Genomic DNA, 20,325 nt, shown 5'->3' with positions numbered 1-20,325 from the left:
CCTCCCACCGGCCGGTACGCTCCCATAGAGAGGGGCTCCTCCAGGTGCCGTTAGCCAAACAATGTCGACTGGCGGCCCCCAGGGGGAGGGCCTTCTCTGTGGGGGGCACCTACTATCTGGAACGATACAGAGGATCCCGGATCTGCGCACCTTCCGCCGTGCTTTGAAGACACTCCTATTCCAGCAGGCCGGCCTGGCCTAATTTTCTCTCCTTCTTTTAAATTTTTAAACTGAAATTTTAATTTGTTTTAAATTATTGGGAGTTTTAAATTGTCTCGGGCAAAAATCATTTAATTGGGTTTTAATCATGTTTTAACTTTTGTATTTACGTGTTTTATTTTGTGCCTGTTCACCGCCCTGAGTCCTTCGGGAGTAGGGCGGTATACAAATTTAATAAAAGAAAAGAAAGAATAAAAGAAAGGTCGACTGTCATGGCATAGCAGGAGGATGGCACCACCAGATGTTGCACCCCACGTCTGACCCCTGGGGGAATTGTGGATTGGATGATTTATGCTGGATAGTTGGGGGAAGGCTTTTGGGGATGCTTTCTATATGTGATTTTCACGCCTTTTGCTTCAGACTTTGTTTTTCTTTGACTGCATTCAGTTCATACTCAGTAAAAGTTACCTTTCTCTATGAAAATGGAGTCGGGTTTTTTCTTTCTTGAGTATTGAAAGGAAGCACGCCTGACACCGGCACTCACCGCAATCTGATGAAGACCCCAGGAAATCTCCGGCTCGCTCAAACCCTTCCCGTCCCCCCCGCGATTCCAGGTAAGCCGGCAATGGCGTCACCGGCTCGGTGACCACGTGTAAACTTTTCTCCGTCTGCAAAAACCAAAGAAGAAAACGTCATTCTCACCATGGAGGAATATGGGGGGTGGGGAGGCAAGTGGGGAACGGCAGGAGAGTGTGTTGTGAAAACCATCACAAATCGTTGGACATATGGATGGATATTTGCTAGTGTTCTGACCGAGCTCCCCAAACACGACAAACCCTCTTTAGTTAAATCAAAATATTCCTTTATTAGGAGCGCCAGCAGCCCCGGAAAAAACAGTTTCTCTCTCACCACAAGCTAACAAGTCCGTCTGGCAGGGAGAGGAATAGTTGTCTGCCACATCTATTCATCTCCGCCCTCTGCCTTTTATCCCCAGAGCTAAGGTGGGGGCTTCGCTAACAGCGGTGGCTCTTTCGTCCCTTGGACCGGCCCATAGATTTCCACTGCTCTCCTCTCCTCTGCCTTCTGCGCAGCCATACGTCAGGCACTGGACCCAGCTGTTCTTCCTCTTCCTCATCAGCCACCTCCAGACTTGGGGGCTGTTGACTCTCCATCTGAGGGCTGACGGACGGCCTAGGCCCGTGATGGCGAACCTATGGCATGCGTGCCACAGGTGGCACGCAGAGCCATATTAGTGGGCACGCCAGCTCAGCTCTGGGGCACATGCGCGCGCCGGCCAGCTGATTTTCGGGCCTTCTGGGCCCACCAGAAGTAGGGAAACAGGCTGTTTCCTGCCTCTGGAGGGCCTGGGGGGGTGGGGGTGGGGAAGGCCCATTTTTCTTTCTTACCTGGCTCCAGATCCTCTCTGTGTATCTGGGAAGGGCGAAAACAGCCTTTCCCACTCCCTTGGAGGCCCTACGGAGACTGAAAGGGCCCATTTCCCCATTCCCGGTGGGACAGGAAGTGACGTTTTTTTCCTGTCCCCAGCCTAGAGAGGCTCCTAGAGACTCCTAGAGAAGTTCTGGAGGCTGGGGACAGCAAAAAAATGTCACTTCCTGTCCCACCGGGAGTGGGGAAATGGGCCCTTTCAGCCTCCGTAGGGCCTCCAAGGGAGTGGGAAAGGCTGTTTTCGCCCTTCCCAGATACACAGAGAGGATCTGGAGCCAGGTAAGAAAGAAAAACGGGCCTACCAGGCCATCATGTGCCAGGAGCGGCGGGGGAAGGGGGTTTGGGCGCACACTCATGCGCGTGGGCACATGCGCGCGTGACTCTCCCCCGCCCTCACCCCCTCTCCTGGCATGCGATGGCAAAAAGGTTTTAGCCATCACTGTTCTAGGCTCTGCTTCTGTCCCCCTCTCTCTCTCTGCCAGCTCCATTCCCTCTTCCCCCTCGGAGCTCTCAGGTTGGCCTGATGCTGACCCCCGACTCCCACGCCTCCTCCTCTTCCTCCGATTTGGCTGCTGGAGGGGGCCGGCAGCTGGACAGGCTACAACAGCTAGTTGCCAATGTGCTGGTTTCAATAGAAGAGAATATTTGTAGCTCGGGGTTGACCTGCGAGGGTCCCTGGCGCGCTCTGAGTTTGGTTAGTTTTCTTGCAGATCTTTCACAGGGGATAAATCACATTTACACACAATAAAAAAAGCTAAGAAGAGCAACAACAGGACCAGGAAATAGGAGGGCAACAGCCAGATAAGCAGGGATTAACACCAGACAAACAATTAAGCAGAAAATATTTCCTTGATCCGGGAACCACCAAGGAGAAAATCGCTCTGAAACCAAACGAGTATATATGAACAGGGAACAAATTCCACATTCACACATACCAATGATCTTGGCTCATGAAACATTTGCATGGCAACAACCAAGCTCGGAGAACTCCAAGGGACCCCCCAGAAAGAGAAAACCAGATAAGCAGGGATTACACCAAACAAGGAAGCAGAAAAACAATACCCTAATCAAGGAACCACCCAGGAGAAAACTCTCTCTCCGTCAAACACAAGCAAGAGATTTTATATAAACTGAGCAAACTCCACACTCACTTCCAACTGATGATGTTACCTACTTAGATAATGAAACGTCTCAATAAAGTAGGGGTGTCAAACTCAAGGCCTGCGGGCCGGATCCGGCCTGCAGGGTGCTTAGATCTGGCCTGGGGGGGCTGCCCTGGAATCAGGCAAAGGACCAGCCTGTGATGCCCCCTACCAGCAGATCCACCCCCCCCGGGGCTATTTTCACTGGCGAGAGGGCTAACAAAACAAATTAAAATCAAAACAGAAGGAGAACTGTTTCTTCCCCTTTTGCATTTGAGCATGCAAGAAGGGACAGGAAAGGAGAAAGGGAAAAGGGAAAGGCAAAGAAGGGGAGATGGGAAGAGAGCAAGGAGGGAGATGGGAAGAGAGCAAGGAAGGAAAAAGAAGAAAAGGAGGAAGGAAGGAAGGAAGGAAGGAAGGAGGGAGGGAGGAAGGAAGGAGGGAGGGAGGGAAGGCGAAAGGAAGGAAGGAGGGAGGAGGGAGGAGGGAGGAAGGAAGGAGGGAGGGAAGGAGGGAGGAGGGAGGGAAGGAGGAGGGAGGGAGGGAGGGAAGGAAGGAGAAAGAAAGGAAGGAGGGAGGTGGGAGGGAGGGAAGAAGGAAGGAGGGAGGGAAGGAGGGAGGGAGGGGAGGGAAGGAAGGAGGAAGGAAGGAAGGAGGGAGGGAGGAAGGAAGGAAGGAGAAAGGAAGGAAGAAGGAGGGAGGGAGGGAAGGAAGGAGAAAGGAAGGAAGGAGGAAGGAGGAAGGAGGGGGGGAGGGAGGGAGGAAGAAGGAGGGAGGGAAGAAGGGAGGAGGAGAGTGGGAGGGAGGAAGGAAGGAAGGAAGGAGGGAGGGAAGGAGGGAAGGAAGGAAGTCCTGCCTTAGCATTTGGCCACCACAGGTGCCCCCCGACACAAGTGATGTCGAGCTGGCCACGCCCACCTTGGCCACGTCCACTCCGCCATCCCCTCCCCAGGTTAAACACAACCCTGATGTGACCCACAATGAAATCGAGTTTGACACCCCTAAAGCAATAAAGCAAAATACTTGTAGCTGAGGGTGGAAACGAGGCGTTCCGTGATGCTCTCTGAGCTTGATAGTAATAATAATAATAATAATAAAAATAAAAATAAATACATCTACAACGGAAGACTCGGCATTTGCACCCCAAGAGGTTCCAAACGCCTGTTGCTCAAACCGCATCTTGAAGCTACCTCTAAGCCATCAATGTAGGACAGGATATTGGGGTGCCGGAGCGTCTTGAGGAATTTGAAGGCCGTTTTGGCAAGCTGGATCTGCTCTTCGGAACTCGGCTTCACCTCGTGTACGAAAAGGGAGACCGATTCGCCCGTGGTCTGCGGAAATGAAAACGAACAAGGGTTGAGAGAGAATGGCCACAATCAGGCCATGATCAATTTGTCAGTTCTCCGGATCCAAGTGCCCCCCCCCCACCCCACTCGCCTAGGTTTAAGAAGAGCCATGAAATCCTAGCTAGTCACTAAGGGGAAGGAGGCGCTGAGCATCTTTTTATCTCTGTCATTTCTGTTTTATTGATTTTAGATTGTCACTTTATGACAACTGACGATTCATCCATGGATTAGCTTGCCTCTTGGGCTTTTGGGGGTTCATCGCTGGAGGTTGTTTTCAAAAGATAAATTGAATCGGGATGCTATGAGGTCTCTCCTGCCTTGAACAGGGGGGGGCTGGACTAGAAGACCTCTAGGGTCCCTTCAAGCCCTCCCATACATCTTAAAAGCATGGCAGGTGGAGAATTTTTGAACTCATCTTCACGTTACCCAGGCTGAAAATCCCAGAACAGTGTAAAAACCCAGCTAGGACCTTCTTCCCAGTGTTAACACAACTCTGCTAAACCTGGTTATTGAAAAAACAAACCAATATCTGTAATAGGGAAACTCAGCCAGAAAATGAGTGGGATTTACAGGATCGGGGAAGAAGACATGAAATCAGTGTTTCCCCAAAAACATGGGGAGTGGGTTTGACCCACTCTGCACATACAGAGTGGGTCAAACCAGGTTTAAGAGCAGTGACTGTGAGAGGGACCTTGGAGTCTTAGTGGACAACCACAACGCCCCCTTCTTCCCACCTCCCTCCCCCTCCTGCCCCAAAGGAAGGAGACCCCTCCCCACACCTTGCTCCCCTCCCTCCCCCTCCTTCCCCAAAGGAAGAGGAGACCCCTCCCCACACACACACCTTGCTCCCCTCCCTCCCCCTCTTGCCCCAAAGGAAGAGGAGACCCCTCCCCACACACACCTTGCTCCCCTCCCTCCCGCCCCAAAGAAAGGGGATACCCCTCCCCACCCCTTGCTCCCCTCCCTCCCCCTCCTGCCCCAAAGGAAGGGGCTACCCCTCCCCACACCTTGCTCCCCTCCTTCCCCCTCCTGCCCCAAAGGAAGAAGAGACCCCTCCCCACACACACCCCTTGCTCCCCTCCCTCCCCCTCCTGCCCCAAAGGGAGGGAGACCCCTCCCCACACCTTGCTCCCCTCCCTCCCCCTCCTGCCCCAAAGGAAGGGGAGACCCCTCCCCACACACACACCTTGCTCCCCTCCCTCCCCCTCCTGCCCCAAAGGAAGAAGAGACCCCTCCCCACACACACACACCCTTGCTCCCCTCCCTCCCCCTCCTGCCCCAAAGGAAGAAGAGACCCCTCCCCACACACACCCCTTGCTCCCCTCCCTCCCCCTCCTGCCCCAAAGGGAGGGGAGACCCCTCCCCACACCTTGCTCCCCTCCCTCCCCCTCCTGCCCCAAAGGAAGGAAAGACCCCTCCCCACACCTTGCTCCCCTCCCTCCCCCTCCTGCCCCAAAGGAAGGGGAGAGCCCTCCCCACAGCTTGCTCCCCTCCCCCCTCCCCCCCTGCTCAGCCCCCTCCCCTCCTCCCCGGACCGAGGCCCCCCCAGCCCGGGCCCACCTTCCTCCGCCCGCGGTGCAGCTGCCAGACGCCCCCCGGTTGGGCCAGCGGGGGCTCCGGCGGGGAGGCGGCCTCGAAGGGGAAGGGATCGGGTCCCGGGCGAAGAACCACATCGTGGAGCCGGGGGGGGGGGGCGAAACTGGGGCGCCCGCTTGCAGAAGCGCCCAGCGCAGCCCGGGCAACGTCACCTCTTCTTTTTTGTGTGCAATGCGAGGCGGAGGAAACGGCTCAGCCCCGGATCCTCCCGGCAAACCTCCGGAAGTGGTTGGGAAGGAAAAACAAGGGCGCCCCCGAGCGCGTGCAGAGTGCATTCCGCGTGCACACGTGCGCGGGGAGCGACGCGCGTCTTGCACACAGGGGCGATGCAAGCGGCGGCCCCTTTGCTGACCCCTTTTTTTTTTTCCTTGGGGGGGTGGTTGTGTGAACGTGGCCCCCGGGGATGCGTGTTGCATTTCCACACGCAGACACGGGATTTGCTGGCAAGAAGGGTGGGAGGATTTGCAAGCGGGGGGGGGGAGGGCGGGGGGAGAAGGTTGCACGAGGGAGAAAGGTGGGGGGCAGACCCCAATAAGTGCAAAGAAGAGGAAACCCCCCCTCCCCCTCCTCCGCCCACCGGGGGGGGTCCTGGGGGTAGGGGGCCCTTTTTTCTCTGCAGAGAAAACCCCGGAGAAAAGGAGCCACAAGAAGAGAAGAAGAAGAAGAAGAAGAAGAAGAAGAAGAAGAAGAAGAAGAAGAAGAAGAAGAAGAGGAGGAGGAGGAGGAGGAGGAGGAGGAGGAGGAGGAGGTCCTAAGCAGGTTATCAAGCTCGGCCACCTGGAAGTTGGGTGGACTTCAACTCCCAGAATTCTCCGGCCTCTTAAAGTGACCGAAGCTGAAAAATACTAGAAGATTCTGATAAGGAAGAAGGGAGGGAGGGAAGGGCAGGAGGTGGGGGAATGAAAAGGAAGGAAGCAGAAGAAGGAAGGAAGATAGGGAGGGGGAGAAGATGGGAAGGAGAAGGAAGATAGGAAGGAGGGAAGGGGAGGAGATGGGAATGAGAAGAAGGAAGGAAGATAGGAAAGAGGGAAGGGGAGAAGGGAATGAGAAGAATGAAGGTAGGAAGATAGGAAGGAGGGGAGGAGAGGAGATGGAAATGAGAAGAAGGAAGGGCGGGAAGGGGGATGGGAAGGAAGGAGGGAGGAAAGGACAGGAGATGGGAATGAGGAAGGAAGGAAGGAAGGAGAATTGCTTAACGCATTGTAAGCCGCCCTGAGTCTCCGGAGAAGGGCGGCATATAAATCAAACCAATAAATAAATAAGGAAGATAGGAAAGAGAGAAGGACAGGAGATGGGAATCAGGAAGGAAGGAAGGAGATGGGAAAGAGAAGAACGAAGGTAGGAAGGAAGGAAAATAGGAAGAAGAGGGAATAGGAGAAGATGGGAATGAAAGGAAGGAAGGAAGATAGGAAAGAGGGAAGGGGAGGGGAATAAGGAAGGAAGGAGATGGGAATGAGAAGAAGGAAGGGAAAAGAGGAAAGAGGAAAAGATGGGAATGAGAAGAAGGAAGGAAGGAGGATAGGAAGGAGGGAAGGGGAGGAGATGGGAATGAAAGGAAGGAAGGAATATAGGGAAGAGAAGGGGAGGGGAATGAGGAAAGGAAAAGATGGGGAAAGGAGAGGGAAGGAAGGAAGGGGAGAAGATGGGAATGAGAAGAATGAAGGTAGGAAGGAAGGAAAATAGGAAGGGAGAAGGAAGGTGAAAATTAATTTCAACTCACCCCTTTAAAGGCCAGGCGTTTGTCATGAATATTAAAAGAAAGAACTGACATTGAGGAGTTTTTAAACTCTTTATTTTTATTAAGAATCATCCAGCCAACTAAAATATAATATCAGTGGCAAATCAATTTATTTCCGAGATGCACTATTAGGAAACAAACCTTTTAAAGCAGCCATTTCAAGAGTAAATTCAGGACCTGTTACAGGTAGTTCTAGACTTATGACTGTAATGGAGCCTGCCCATTATGGGCGCAAGTCAAGACAGTCGTTAAGCAAGGCGCTCACTTGATCATCTCATGCACAGTTGAGCCCAAAATTTCTGTTGCTAAGTGAGACAGTGGTTAAGCGAGTTTTGCCCCACTTTCTTGCCACCGTTGTTAAGTGAATCACTGCAGTTGTTCACTTAGTAACACGGTTGTTAAGTGAATCTGGCTTCCCCATTGACTTTGCTTGTCCGAAAGTAGCAAAAGGGGATCGCGTGGGACACTGCAACTGTCATAAGTACAAGCCAATTGCCAAGCCTCCCAAAATTTCATCATGTGACCATGCTCAAACCAATACTAAATAGCTAAATAAAACATGATCAAACTATCATTGTCAGATAATGGTTGTTAAGAATGTTAGTACACGTCCGTGTAGTGTAAAAAACTTCCCTGTGCAAACATTCTTAACAAACAAACATTTGACAATGATAGTTTAACCATGTTTTATTTAGCTATTTAGTATTGGGGTTTTTCTGCAACGTATTCAGGTGTTTATCTGGGGGCTTCTGTTTAGGATCTCTGGCATTTAATGATTTCAGTTTGGAAACTTGAGCACTCGTGAAAAGGAGGACCAGGGGAGACAGGAGAGCATCTTCCAATATTTGAGGAGCTGCCCCAGAGAGGAGGAAAGGGGTCAAACTTTTCCAAAGCACCCGAAGGCCAGACAAGGAAGAATGGATGGAAACTGATCAAGGAGAGATTCAACCTGGAAATAAGGAGGAATTTTCTGTCAGGGAGAACAATCAACCCAAGTTGCCTTCAGAAGTTGTGAGAGTTTCATCACTGGAGGCTTTCAAGAAGAGACTGGACTGCCATCTATCAGAAATGGTGTAGGGTCTTCTGCTTGGGTGGGGGGTTGGACTAGATGACCTCCAAGGTCCCTCCCAACTCTGTTAATCTGTTGTCTGTGTTGCACTTAAGAAAGTTTTTCCCTGGCTGCAATTGTGAAAAACAAAAAAACATTCACAGAAGGGTGAAAATATTTCTGGCTGCCCCTCCCCCAAAATTTTTTTTTATCAAAATACTCAAGTCTGGAAATACAGTTCAAGGCCAGTTCAGTCACACTGTCATGGAATTTTATTTTATTTTTATTTATCAAATGTGTACGGATGCCCATCTCAAGGATGTCTCTAATTCATCAGTTGAGACACTTCTGAATCAACGAGGATGCTCAGATTGCCTCGGAAGATGGCCACAGACAATGACAGCTAGTCTTACGACCATAATGGAGCCCAAAATTTGTTAAGGGAGTTTTGCCCCTTTTTACGACTTTTCTTTCCACGGTTGTTAAGTGAATCTGGCTTCCCCACTAACTTGGCTTGTCAGAAAGTTGCAAAAAAGGGATCACATGATCCCAGGACGCTAACTGTCATGAGTCAGTTGCCAAGCGTTTGAATTTAGAATCGACGATCATAAATGTGAAAAATATTTTTTAAAGACAACTTTTTTTCAGTGCTGTGGTAACTTCGGTCACTAAACGAATGGTTGTAAATCAAGGACTGCCTGTATTTTTCCCAATTGATTCAAAAGTCAAGACTTAAATATCACAGGATCATTTAATCTGAGCCTCGAACTCATTTCTGCATTGCTTTCAACTCAGATATGGGTCATAATTTGATTTTTTCCCCTCCTCTTTCTGGAAATATTCCTGAATCGGAATTTATCGGAAAGGAAAAGTGGGCCAGGGGTCCGAGAGTTGGCCGTTTCAGACGCAGCTCTCGGCCACTTTCTCCTTCCTGGCCCAGGCCAGTTTTGGACTACGGGGAGATCCTGGTTTGCATGCCCAGTGGACTACCATCTCTGGCCTGGGGCCGTTGCTCATGCTGGATGCCTGTCCGGAGGCCATGCGGAGAGACAGCGCTTTGCCCAACTTCTTGCTGGTCCGGTAGCGTGAAGAGCAGAAGCAATAGACGAGCGGGTCGAGGCAGGTGCTGAGGAGGCCGAAGAGGAAGAAGATGTGGCCGAGCGAAGGGGGCACCTGCTCCCGGGTCAGCATCTCGGGCGAGAACCAGTACCAGAGGCCCAGTAAGTAGTAGGGCGTCCAGCAGGCCACAAACGTCAGGACGGTGATGGCCGACATCTTCAAGGCGCGGATCCGAATTTGGGGGATGTTATTGCGTGAACAGCGCAGGTAGACCTCCCTGGATTTCGGCGACGCTGCGAGAGAAAGAAGGAGACAACGATAGAGCCATGTTTTAGGGTTATGTTGTGGCCTGTCGGCCGTCGGCCCATCCAGCAGCCGAATCAGAGGAGAAGGAGGAGAAGGCGAGGGAGTCAGGGTCAGCCTCAAGGCAACCTGGGAGCTCCGAGGGAGAGGAGGGAATGGAGAAGGCAGAGAGAGAGAGACAGAGGTGGAGCCCGGCCCGTCCATCAGCCCTCAGATGGAGAGTCGACAGCCCCCAGGTCTGGAGGTGGCTGATGAGGAAGAGGAGGAGCAGCTGGGTCCAGTACCTGATGCGCAGAAGGCAGAGGAGAGGAGAGCAGTGGAAATCTATGGGCCGGTCCTTGGGACGGAAGAGCCACCGCTGCTAGCAAAGCCCCACCCTAGCTCTGGGGATAAAAGGCAGGGGGCGGAGAGGAATAGACGTGTCAAACAACTATTCATCTCCCGGCCGGACGGACTTGTTAGCCTGCAGTGGGAGAGAAACTTTTTGCTGGGGCTGCTGGGGCTCCTAATAAAGGAATCATTGCTTCGACTACAGAGGGTTTGTATGGGGAGCTGGGTCAGAACAGGTTAATGACTTTCAACTAATCACTCCCTTAAACTGCTGACAGCAGTTAAAACAACTTTCACCCTGGAAAAGTATTTACATCTAGAAATGCCATCAGTGGAGAGACAGTTATTTGTTATTTAGATTCGAACTTTTAGATACCAACGTTAATTTCGGCCGTTTTGGAAAATCCCGTATGACAAAAGAACGTGCATATGTGGGGCAAACGTCGTGGAGGACACGGCGCATATAATATTCGAATGTAGGCTGTATGAGGAAGTAAGAAAACAATATCTGTCCCCAATTATAAATAAATTTCCCCACTGGAATCTAAGGTATAAATTAGCATTTCTGTTGAGGGCTGACTCTCCTCCCCTGGTAAGAGCTATCACTCGCTATCTTAAAAGGATGACAGCAATACGAGCCAGTTATATCGAAAAGAATTTCATTGATTGCAAGAAAGATGAGCTGAGTTAGAGAGGAGCTATCTTATTTGGGTTATCTAGTCTTGGCAATTTAGCTATTGAAATCTGATATTGTAGAATTTTAATGTCATATATCATATACTTTTAGATTGTTATTTCTGTAACTGTTTTGTCTTTTTCCCTTTTTCTTTTCTGTTTTGTTTGAAAAGGCCTTCGGGCTATTCAATAAACAAATACAATACAATACAATAGGTTAATGATGGGTTCCTGAACAAACCAGAATTGGTTCCATTCGGAAAGGACCCCGAGCCCCAAGGAAGCCAGCTGTATCTGGATGCTATGTCCTTCAAGAGCCTAATGGTAAAGATGCCAAGCTAGAAACTGGAAGATGAGAGTTCTAGTTCCGCCTTGGGCATGAAAGCTAGCCGGATGATTTTGGGTTAATCACTAGGTGACGTGAGTTCTAGTCCTGCCTTGGGCATAAAAGCCAGCTGGCTGACTTTGGACCAGCCACCAGGAGATGGTGAGTTCTAGTCTTGCCTTGGGCATGAAAGCTGGCTGGATGATTTTGGGCCATTCCTTTTCTCTCAGCTCAGCTTACCTCACAGGGTTGTTGTGGATAAAAAAAGGAAGATGGAGAACAATATTTACCATCTTGAGCTATTTGTAAAAAACCTTCTCCTTGCAGCTGACCATGCCACCCTCTGTCCTTTCCAGGGAAGCCCCCCTGCCCGCCGGTGCATGCCGAGAAGCCTCACCCGGCGCTTGGGTCATCATCCTTGAGATCTCGATCAGGATGCGGGAGTAACAGAGCACCATAACCAGCAGGGGCACCAGGAAGAGGCAAGAAAAGGTGAACATGTTGTAGAGGGTTTCCTGCCAGTGTGCCCCAAAGCTGCCCACCGTGGCACATTGGACGAAATGGGTGGGCTGGGACCGGCTGGCCGTATGGAAGACAAAGATCTGCAAAAAAAAGAAAGGCCGTTTCCCACACAAGACAGACACACACACACACACAAACACAACATTAAGGTCTAGATTTCAGTTCTGGTTAGAGCAAGCCTTGAGGTAGAGTAGTGTTTCTTAAGTGTGTCCCCTTTAAGACGGGTGGACTTCAACTCCCAGAATTCCCCAGCCAGCATAGCCGGCTGGGGAATTCTGGGAGTTGAAGTCCACCCGTCTTAAAGGGGCCACGCTTCAGAAACACTGCCTTAAAATATGGTTGCCTAAACTGCATCTTCCTCATCAAATGCTGGAGTCCCTCTGAGGGAGATTTCTAAATTAGATACATGTAGATGTCAGAGAGACATATACAGAGAGACAGGCGGGAGAGAGAAACACCAGAAAAAGAGAGAGAGAGAGAGAAAGGATAGATGGATTGATAGAAGCATGGATGGATAGAGGGAGGGAAAGACAGGCAGGCCGACAAGACGGAGGGAGAGATGGAAGGATAGATTTAGAGATACGTGGAGGGAGGGAGGGAGAAATAGATGATAGATAGATAGATAGATAGATAGATAGATAGATAGATAGATAGATAGAGATAGATAGATAGATAGATAGATAGATAGATAGATAGATAGATAGATAGATAGATAGGATGATAGATACGAGAAAGAGAGAAAGATACCATGGTCTACACAATTTCTGACAGATGGCACTCCAGTCTCTTCTTGAAAGCTTCCAGGGATGAAGCTCCTACAACTTCTGAAGGCAACTTCTGTTCCATGGGTTGATTGCTCTCACTGTCAGGAAATTCCTCCTTATTTCTAGGTTGAATCTCTCCTTGGTCAGTTTCCATCCATTATTCCTTGTCTGGCCTTCGGGTGCTTTGGAAAATACCTTGACCCCCTTCCTCCTCTCTGGGGCAGCCCCTCAAATATCGGAAGATGCTCTCCTGTCTCCCCTGGTCCTTCTCTTTACTAGACCAGCCAAGCCCAGTTCCTGCAACTGCTCATCGTATGTTTGAGCCTCCAGCCCCCTCATCATCCTGGTTGCTCTTCTCTGCACTTTTTCTAGAGTCTCAACCTCTTTTTTATAGTGTGGTGACCAAAACTGGATGCAGGACTCTAGGTGTAGCCTTACTAAGGCTTTATAGAGTGGTATCAGTACCTCCCTTGATCTTGATTGAATCCCTCTGTTAATGCAATTTAGGATTGCATTGGCTTTTTTGGCTACTGCCACACACTGCTGGCTCATATTTAGCTGGTTTTCCACTAAGACTCCAAGATCCCTCTCATAGTCCCTGCTATTAAGCCTGGTTTAACTCAGTTTGTATGGGTACTTCGGGTTTTTCTTGCCTAATTTTAAAACTTTCCTTTTCTCTACACTGAAGAGCCAAGGTGGCACTGTGGTTAGAGTGCAGTACTGCAGGCTACTTCGGCTGACTGCTAGCTGCAGTTCAACAGTTCGATTCTGACCGGCTCAAGGTTAACTCAGCCTTCCTTCCCTCCTTCCGAGGTGGGTAAAATGAGGACCCAGATGGTTGGGGGCAAGAAGCTGATTCTGTAAACCGCTTAGAGAAGACTGTAAAAGCACTATGAAGTGGTATATAAATCTAAGTGCTATTGCTATTGAATTCCGTTTTGTTAGATCGATATGGGTTCTACTTACCTGAGGTACTGCTAGGAGGAAACTGAGGGCCCAGGCCACACACAGCATTGCCTTGTTCTTCCTCTTGGCTCTGCTGACCCTCAGCGGGTGCAAGATGGCTGCCCAGCGGTCCAAGCTGATCACTACCGTCACAAAGGAGCAGGCGTACATGGCCACCAGCTTGAGGAACATCAAGAGCCGGCAGGCCAGGTCACCGGCGTACCACTGAACCGTCACATTCCACACGGCATCCAGCGGCATCACCACGAAGGTGACCAGGAGGTCAGCAGCGGCCAGATTCATGAGAAGGATGCGGAGATGCGGCTTGCGTTGAAACCTCTTGGTGACGCTCCACAACATGGAGACGTTGATGCTGGTGGAGCAGAGGAAGAGGACCACGGTGAGGGCTACGCGGATTTTGGCTGCCGTGGAGAACATGGGCAGTTGGGAGCTGGTCCTGGGAACCTCGCTCGGGCTGAAGATCTCATCCACGCTGTTGGATCTGCCATGGTCCCAGAGAGTGGCGTTCATTGGCTTGGCCAACGTCAAGGCTTCCCAAGAAAGGAAGAGCATCCTTCGCCATAAAGGTCCATCAGCTGGACCAGGGCCTCCCAGCCAGGGAGGGTCCCCTCTGGTTCTCTGGGAAGTCCTACTTTTCGAAGAGCTTGGAAGAAGCAGGGGGACATGGCTTCCTACTCAGACATAGCTGAGGAGATCATCTGATAGGAGTCCTTCTTAAAGCTGGTAGTGATTCAGGAGGTCAAGTTGACTTTGGTCTCCCACCAGAAAGATGTCCTACTTGGAAGATATCATTCTTTATTTGGGATGCTGGGTCTCCATGGCGAAAGGGGGAGGGTACCTTAGTCCACATCAGTGGCCGGGAACAGAAAAACAGTCAAGGGTGTGCCACGGTTTTGACTTCTTCTGGTGGCAGCCATCTTCAGCCTCATCCAGGGGTACTGAGGCCACCCAACACACCTGCAAGGGGACATAAGCCAGCTCTCTCTTAGTTGATTCCACCAGCCCACCCACCCCTATTTCCAAAAGTGTTGAAATCAGTGGTGGGTTGCTCCTGGTTCACACCGGTTCGCAAGAACCGGTAGTAAAAATTTGTAGTAGTTCCGAGAACCGGTAATAACATTGGCTGGCCACGCCCCCAAACCGGTCCCTGGTCCGGTCGCCGCTCGCTTACCCCGCCCACCTCATCAGAGGCTTTTTTTTTTTCTTTTAAAAACATTTTTTCTACAACCTCTTCAGCGGAAAAAAATGCTTTTAAAAGAAAAATAAAAGCCTCTGATGATCCCACAGCTCAGCTGGGAACATCAGAGGCTTTTCAAAGCATTTTTTCTACAACCTCTTCAGCTGAAGAGCTGAGTTGCCTGATCGGCAGAGGCTTTTCAAAGCATTGTTTTCTGCAACCTCTTGGAGAAGTACTACCAAGAGCCTTGGTAGTACAGTGGTCTAAGGCACCCTGTTATTAAGCTGGTTATTAAGACCAGCTGCCTGCAATTACTGCAGGTTCGAATCTCGCCAAGGCTCAAGGTTGACTCAGCCTTCCATCCTTTCTAAGGTAGGTAAATTGAGGACCCAGTTTGTGGGGGCAATAAGCTGACTTTGTATAAATATACAAAAGGATGAAGGCTATTGCTGAGCACATTGTAAGCCGCCCTGAGTCTCCGGAGAAGGACGGCATATAAGTCAATTTAAAAAAACAAACAAAAAACCCTCTTAAGGTTGTAGAAAAAATGCTTTTAAAAGTAAAAAAATAAAAAAAAGTTGGCCATGCCCACCCAGTCACATTACCCCCCCCACCAAGCCACGCCCACAAAATAAGCCACGCCCACAGAACTGGTAGTAAAAAGTTTTAGAACCCACTCCTGGTTGAAATGCAAAGCTGGGGTGTTTCCATGGCGATGAACACCCTTCAGTTCTGGACATTGTGGGGCAGGATGAAGATCAGAAGTGTCCAACCTTGGCAACCTTAAGACCTGTGGACTTCAACTCTCAAAATTCTGGGAGTTGAGGTCCAGCAGATTCTGAGAGTTTGAAGTCCACGAGTCCACCAAAGAAGTCCACAAGACTTGGGGACTTCAAATCCCAGAATTCCCCAGCCAACCATACTGGCTGGGGGAATTCTGGGCATTTAAGTCCACAAGCCAAGGTTGGACACCCCTGATGTAGATGTAGATTGAGGAGCTTTTAGGAAACATGGTTAATCTCTTGCTTGGAAGAGAGTCTGCAGTTTTTCATAATAAAATTTGAAAAGGAAGAAGATCCGGTTGAAGAATGTACAATAAAGTGGGCGAAGGATATTGGTTATAATATGCAGATGGATCGGTGCAGGGGTGGGTTCTAAAAATTTGTTACTACCGGTTCTGTGGGCGTGGCTTGGTGGGTGGGTGGGTAATGTGACTGGGTGGGCATGGCCAACTTTTTGTTACTTTTAAAAGCATTTTTTTTACAACCTTAAGAGGTTGCAGGAAAAAATTCTTTTAAAAGCCTCTGATGATCAGGCAACTCAGCTGGGATTGCCAGAGGCTTTTAAAGGCATTTTTTTTCAGCCGAAGAGGTCGTAGAAAAAATGCTTTTAAAAGTTAAAAAAAAAAGCCTCTGATGAGGTGGGCAGGGTAAGCGAGCGGCGACCGGGCCAGGGACCGGTTTGGGGGTGTGGCCAGCCAATGTTATTACCAGTTCTCCAAACTACTACAAATTTTTACTACCAGTTCTTGCAAACCGGTGCGAACCGGGAGCAACCCACCACTGGATCGGTGGGAAAATTTGTGGTTCAAACTGTTCTGACCTAGGCTTCCTGATATAGTAAAAAGCACACAATTAGTCCCAAAAACCTTTTTTAAAAAAATTTTAACGGCTGTGAATTCCTTTCATTCACAGCACGTGCTGAATCACCAAGAGTTTATGGATAGTCCAACAGAAGTCTGCCACAGACCTTTGGATAAGGCTGGTAAACACCCACCTTTATCTTCTTCGACATGTTGCCAAAGACCTAATTGGCAATTATCTTGGCAAGGCCACATGGAAACACATACAACCTCTTCTGACGAAAAAATGCTTTTAAAACTAAAAAAAAAAAAGCCTCTGATGATCGCGCGGCTCAGCTGGGATTGTCAAAGGCTTTTCAAAGCATTGTTTTCTGCAACCTCTTCAGCCGAAGAGGTGGTAAAAAAAATGCTTTGAAAAGCCTTTGATGATCCCAGCTGAGTTGCCTGATCGGCAGAGAGGCTTTTCAAAGCATTAGAAAAAATGCTTTGAAAAGTTAAAAAAAAAAAAAAAGTTGGCCACGCCCACCCAGTCACATTACCCCCCCACACACACACACACCAAGCCACGTCCACAGAACCGGTAGTAACAAATTTTACATTTCCCCCCTGGTTCAGACCAAACACCCTCCTCCCTCAATCCTGCAAACACTCTGGAAAGAGTGCAGAGAAGAGCAACAAAGATGATTAGGGGGCTGGAGACAAAAATATATGAAGAACGGTTGCAGGAATTGGGTTTGTCTAGTCTACAGAAAGGAAAGATTAGCGGGTGGCATGATGGGATATTCCAGTATTTGAGAAGCTGCCACAAAGAAGGGGGAGGTTTCAAACTATTCTCCAAAGCACCTGAAGGCAAGACAAGAAGCCAGGTATGGAAATTAATCCAGGACAGAAGCAACCTGGAACTAAGGAGAAAACTTCTTAACAGGGAGGACCAGTGGAACAGCTTGCCACCAGAAGTTGTGGGTGCTCCATCGCTGGAGGCTTTTTAAGAAGAGATTGGATAGCCATTTGTCTAGAATGATATAGAATCTCCTGCTTGAGCAGGGGGTTGGACTAGAAGACCTCCAAGGTCCCTTCCAACACTGCAATCCTGTAATTTCTTTTCCATAGTTGATACCTTGCCTTGGAAACAAGGTAGGTTTACCCAGTGGAAATGCTAAGCTTTGTATTAACATAACTAAAGGCTGAATGCACACATCTGTATACAGGTGTACTCAGCTAGGTGGCTAAGACGCTGAGCTTGTCGATCAGGAAGGTCGGCAGTTCAGCAGTTCGAATCCCTAGTGTCCTGCGTGAGCAGGGGGTTGGACTAGATGACCTCTAAGGTCCCTCCCATCTCTGTCACTGTCACTGTAGCTACCTCCAGGTTTCAAAGGGATGCCTCGGTTGTCACGCAGCTCTCTATTTGGAACAAGGTCCTCCGCAGAGGCACAAACCTGTTCTGTCCAAGGAAAGGGAATAGCCCAGTAAATAAAACGACTGTCGGAAGCGAAATATTTTGCTTGACATCCAAATGGGACACTTAGCCAGTACTTACCGTCTCTGCAGGCTGGGTCTGCCTTCCTTTGGCTGCTGAAGCAGGTGCAAAAAAAGACAACCACCAAAAAAAAAGGGGGGGGGGGAGAAACGACAAGAAAGTGTCTGTGTGTGTGTGCGTATGTGATTCCGTGGCTCACCGGCACTCACCGTCCTGCCACCCGCTTTGTGGTTGTGGGTTTGTGAAGGTCACTGCAGGCACGCTGCGGAGTGCTTTGTCCTCTTCCTGCTTCCAGCTTCCAAGAATTTTATTTAAAGGTGCCTCTTCCTTTTCCATTCTCTTCCAATCACGCAGACGGCTACCCATCTTTCTCCCACCGGCCACTGACAATCTGTTTGGGTACCAGATGCTCTTCTGGGCAGGACAGGGGCCCCTCGCGGTGGAGAGCCTCCCCCCAGCCATCTGCATAGCTCGGCGGGGAGGAAGACGAAGGGCTCCGAATTTGGAAGTCCCCCTCTTTGCCACTCTTATTTTGGTCGTTTTTGAGTGGGGAAGTGGCAGGGAAGCATGGATCCGGCAGGGTGAGCCTTAACCGAAGCATTAAGGCCTCCGAGAAGCATCATTTCATCACGCATCTCATTGGCTCAAATGAGGTCGGCAGATGACCTGTGGGAACCGTCTCGGGAGACAAGAGGAAAGAAAGGAAACCAGAGAGAAAAGGGGCATGGGAAGCCACTTGCAAGATTCTGTTCATCTGAGCTCAGTCAGAAGAGATTGTCTTCCTTGGCTGGACCAGCATTTCTCGCCCTTAACAACTTTTAAGATGTCTGGGCTTCCAACTCCCAGAATTCCCCAGCCAGCCGTGAAGTCCGCCCAGCTTAAAGTTAGTTGCCAAGTTTGGAAAACACGGATGTAGCCTGTGACTGAGCTGGCAAGGAAGTGCAAATTCATAAGGATCTGGTCCCTCGCTGGGAACACAAGAGGACACGTCTTCTGGTCGACTATGTACCAACAGATGAGACTATCGATAGCTGTGGGGCCCTTGGTGTTCTCTGAGTTTGGTTGTTTCCTTGCAGGCGTTTCATTCCCCAACTAGGGAACATTATCAGTGCTAGAAGGGAGTTGGGTTTGAGGAGGAGGAGGAGGAAGAAGAGGAGGAGGAGGAGGAGGAGGAAGGAAGGAAGGAAGAGGAGGAGTAGAAGGAAGGAAGGAAGGAGGAGGAGGGAAGGAAGGAAGGAAGGAAGGAAAGAAGGAAGGAAGGAAGAGGAGAAGGAAGGAAGGAAGGAAGGAAAGAGGAGGAGGGAAGGAAGGAAGGAAGGAAGGAAGGAGGGAAGGAAAGAAGGAAGGGAGGAGGAGGAAGGAAGGAAGGGGAGGAGGAAGGAAGGAAGGAAGGAGGAGGAAGGAAGGGAGGAGGAGGAAGGAAGGGAGGAGGAGGAGGAGGAAGGAAGGAAGGAAGAGGAGGGAAGGAAGGAAGGAGGGAAGGAAAGAAGGAAGGGAGGAGGAGGAAGGAAGGAAGGGGAGGAGGAAGGAAGGAAGGAGGAGGAAGGAAGGGAGGAGAAGGAAGGAAGGGGAGGAGGAAGGAAGGAAGGAAGAGGAGGAAGGGAGGGAGGAGGAGGAAGGAAGGAAGGGGAGGAGGAAGGAAAGAAGGAAGGAAAGAAGGAAGGAAGAGGAGGAGTAGAAGGAAGGAAGGAAGAGGAGGAAGGGAGGAAGGAAGGAGGAGGAGGAAGGAAGGAAGGAGGGTGGGGAGGAAAGAAGAAAGGAAGGAAGAGGAGGAGGAGAAGGAAGGAAGGAAGGAAGATGGCTGCGGTGTCCTTGATGTTCTCTAAGCCTGGTGATTCTCTTGCAGGCGTTTCATTACCCAACTAGGGAACACCATCAGTGCTAGAAGAGAGTTGGGTTGGAGGGGGAGGGGGAGGAGGAAGATGGCTGTGGGGTCTTTGATGTTCTCTGAGCTTGGTGATTTTCTAGCAGACATTTCATCACCCAACTAGATAACATCATCAGCGCCAGCAGGGAGTGGGGTATGCTCTCACTTTATGCTCTAGTGGCTTGCCTTGTCAGTGTTGGTGGGAGTGACCATGTCCTTGTGGAACAATGCTCCTAACGTTTACGAAACATATAATGGGCAGCAAGTGATTCTTTTCCACTTGACCATAGACAGAAAGTGCCAGGGAGTCCAAGGAAGACGGAGCCCATAATTTCCTTCCTCTACGCTCATCCAACATAGAACTCTTCTGAGGTTGCAGGAATCTTGCAGGAACCTGGGACATGCTGATCTAGCGCCCAGAAAAAGGGAAATCTAAGTCTATGGAAGAATCGTGGTGGCTGTTTCTTGAAGGAGCAAATCCCACAAGGCAGCCATCTCATGAGCATGCCCACAACAACATGGTCTCTAAACTGCGACTGTGTCGTGTGTCCCCCGAGGAAGAAACACAAAGTGTCACACAGCGCAGTGGTAGGTGGAAAAGACCTTGAGAGACGGAGCGAAGAGAGCTGATAGATAAGAGACAGCTTAGCCCTCAGCTGTACAACGGGTTGAAAAAGAGGCTCTGAAGAAACCCTCCTTAGCTTCCCAAGGATGTCAAACAGACGATGGGAGATTTGTACTTTCACACTTGTAAAATTCTGTTAATGTATAGTAGCTTTAGAGCAGTGGCCCCCCAACATTTT

General features: G+C 49.9%; 2 protein-coding genes across 2 annotated transcripts in view; both read right to left on the bottom strand.

The window, feature by feature from the left end:
- SCYL1 (SCY1 like pseudokinase 1) overlaps positions 1-6,030 on the bottom strand; it is a 41,580-nt gene extending 35,550 nt beyond the window's left edge. The window contains 5 exon segments of the mRNA XM_070951220.1: positions 704-760; positions 762-827; positions 3,938-4,078; positions 5,654-5,739; positions 5,742-6,030. Coding sequence (XP_070807321.1) covers positions 704-760; positions 762-827; positions 3,938-4,078; positions 5,654-5,739; positions 5,742-5,964 — 573 coding nt within the window. The 5' untranslated portion in view covers positions 5,965-6,030.
- A 3,345-nt stretch (positions 6,031-9,375) lies between these two features.
- LOC139322027 (gonadotropin-releasing hormone II receptor-like) lies at positions 9,376-13,971 on the bottom strand. Its single transcript, XM_070950998.1, has 3 exons — positions 13,420-13,971; positions 11,565-11,769; positions 9,376-9,827 (listed from the first exon to the last, which is right to left on the bottom strand). Exons 1-3 carry the CDS (start codon positions 13,969-13,971, stop codon positions 9,376-9,378), a joined length of 1,209 nt encoding a protein of 402 aa, XP_070807099.1.
- Positions 13,972-20,325: the final 6,354 nt, after the last annotated feature.

This window comes from Pituophis catenifer, unplaced genomic scaffold, assembly GCF_029215685.1.
Source record: "Pituophis catenifer annectens isolate HBS135680 unplaced genomic scaffold, rPitCat1.0.hap2 SCAF_10, whole genome shotgun sequence".
NCBI classification, from domain to species: Eukaryota; Metazoa; Chordata; class Lepidosauria; order Squamata; family Colubridae; genus Pituophis; species Pituophis catenifer.
This window is presented reverse-complemented; position numbering and strand designations above follow the sequence as displayed.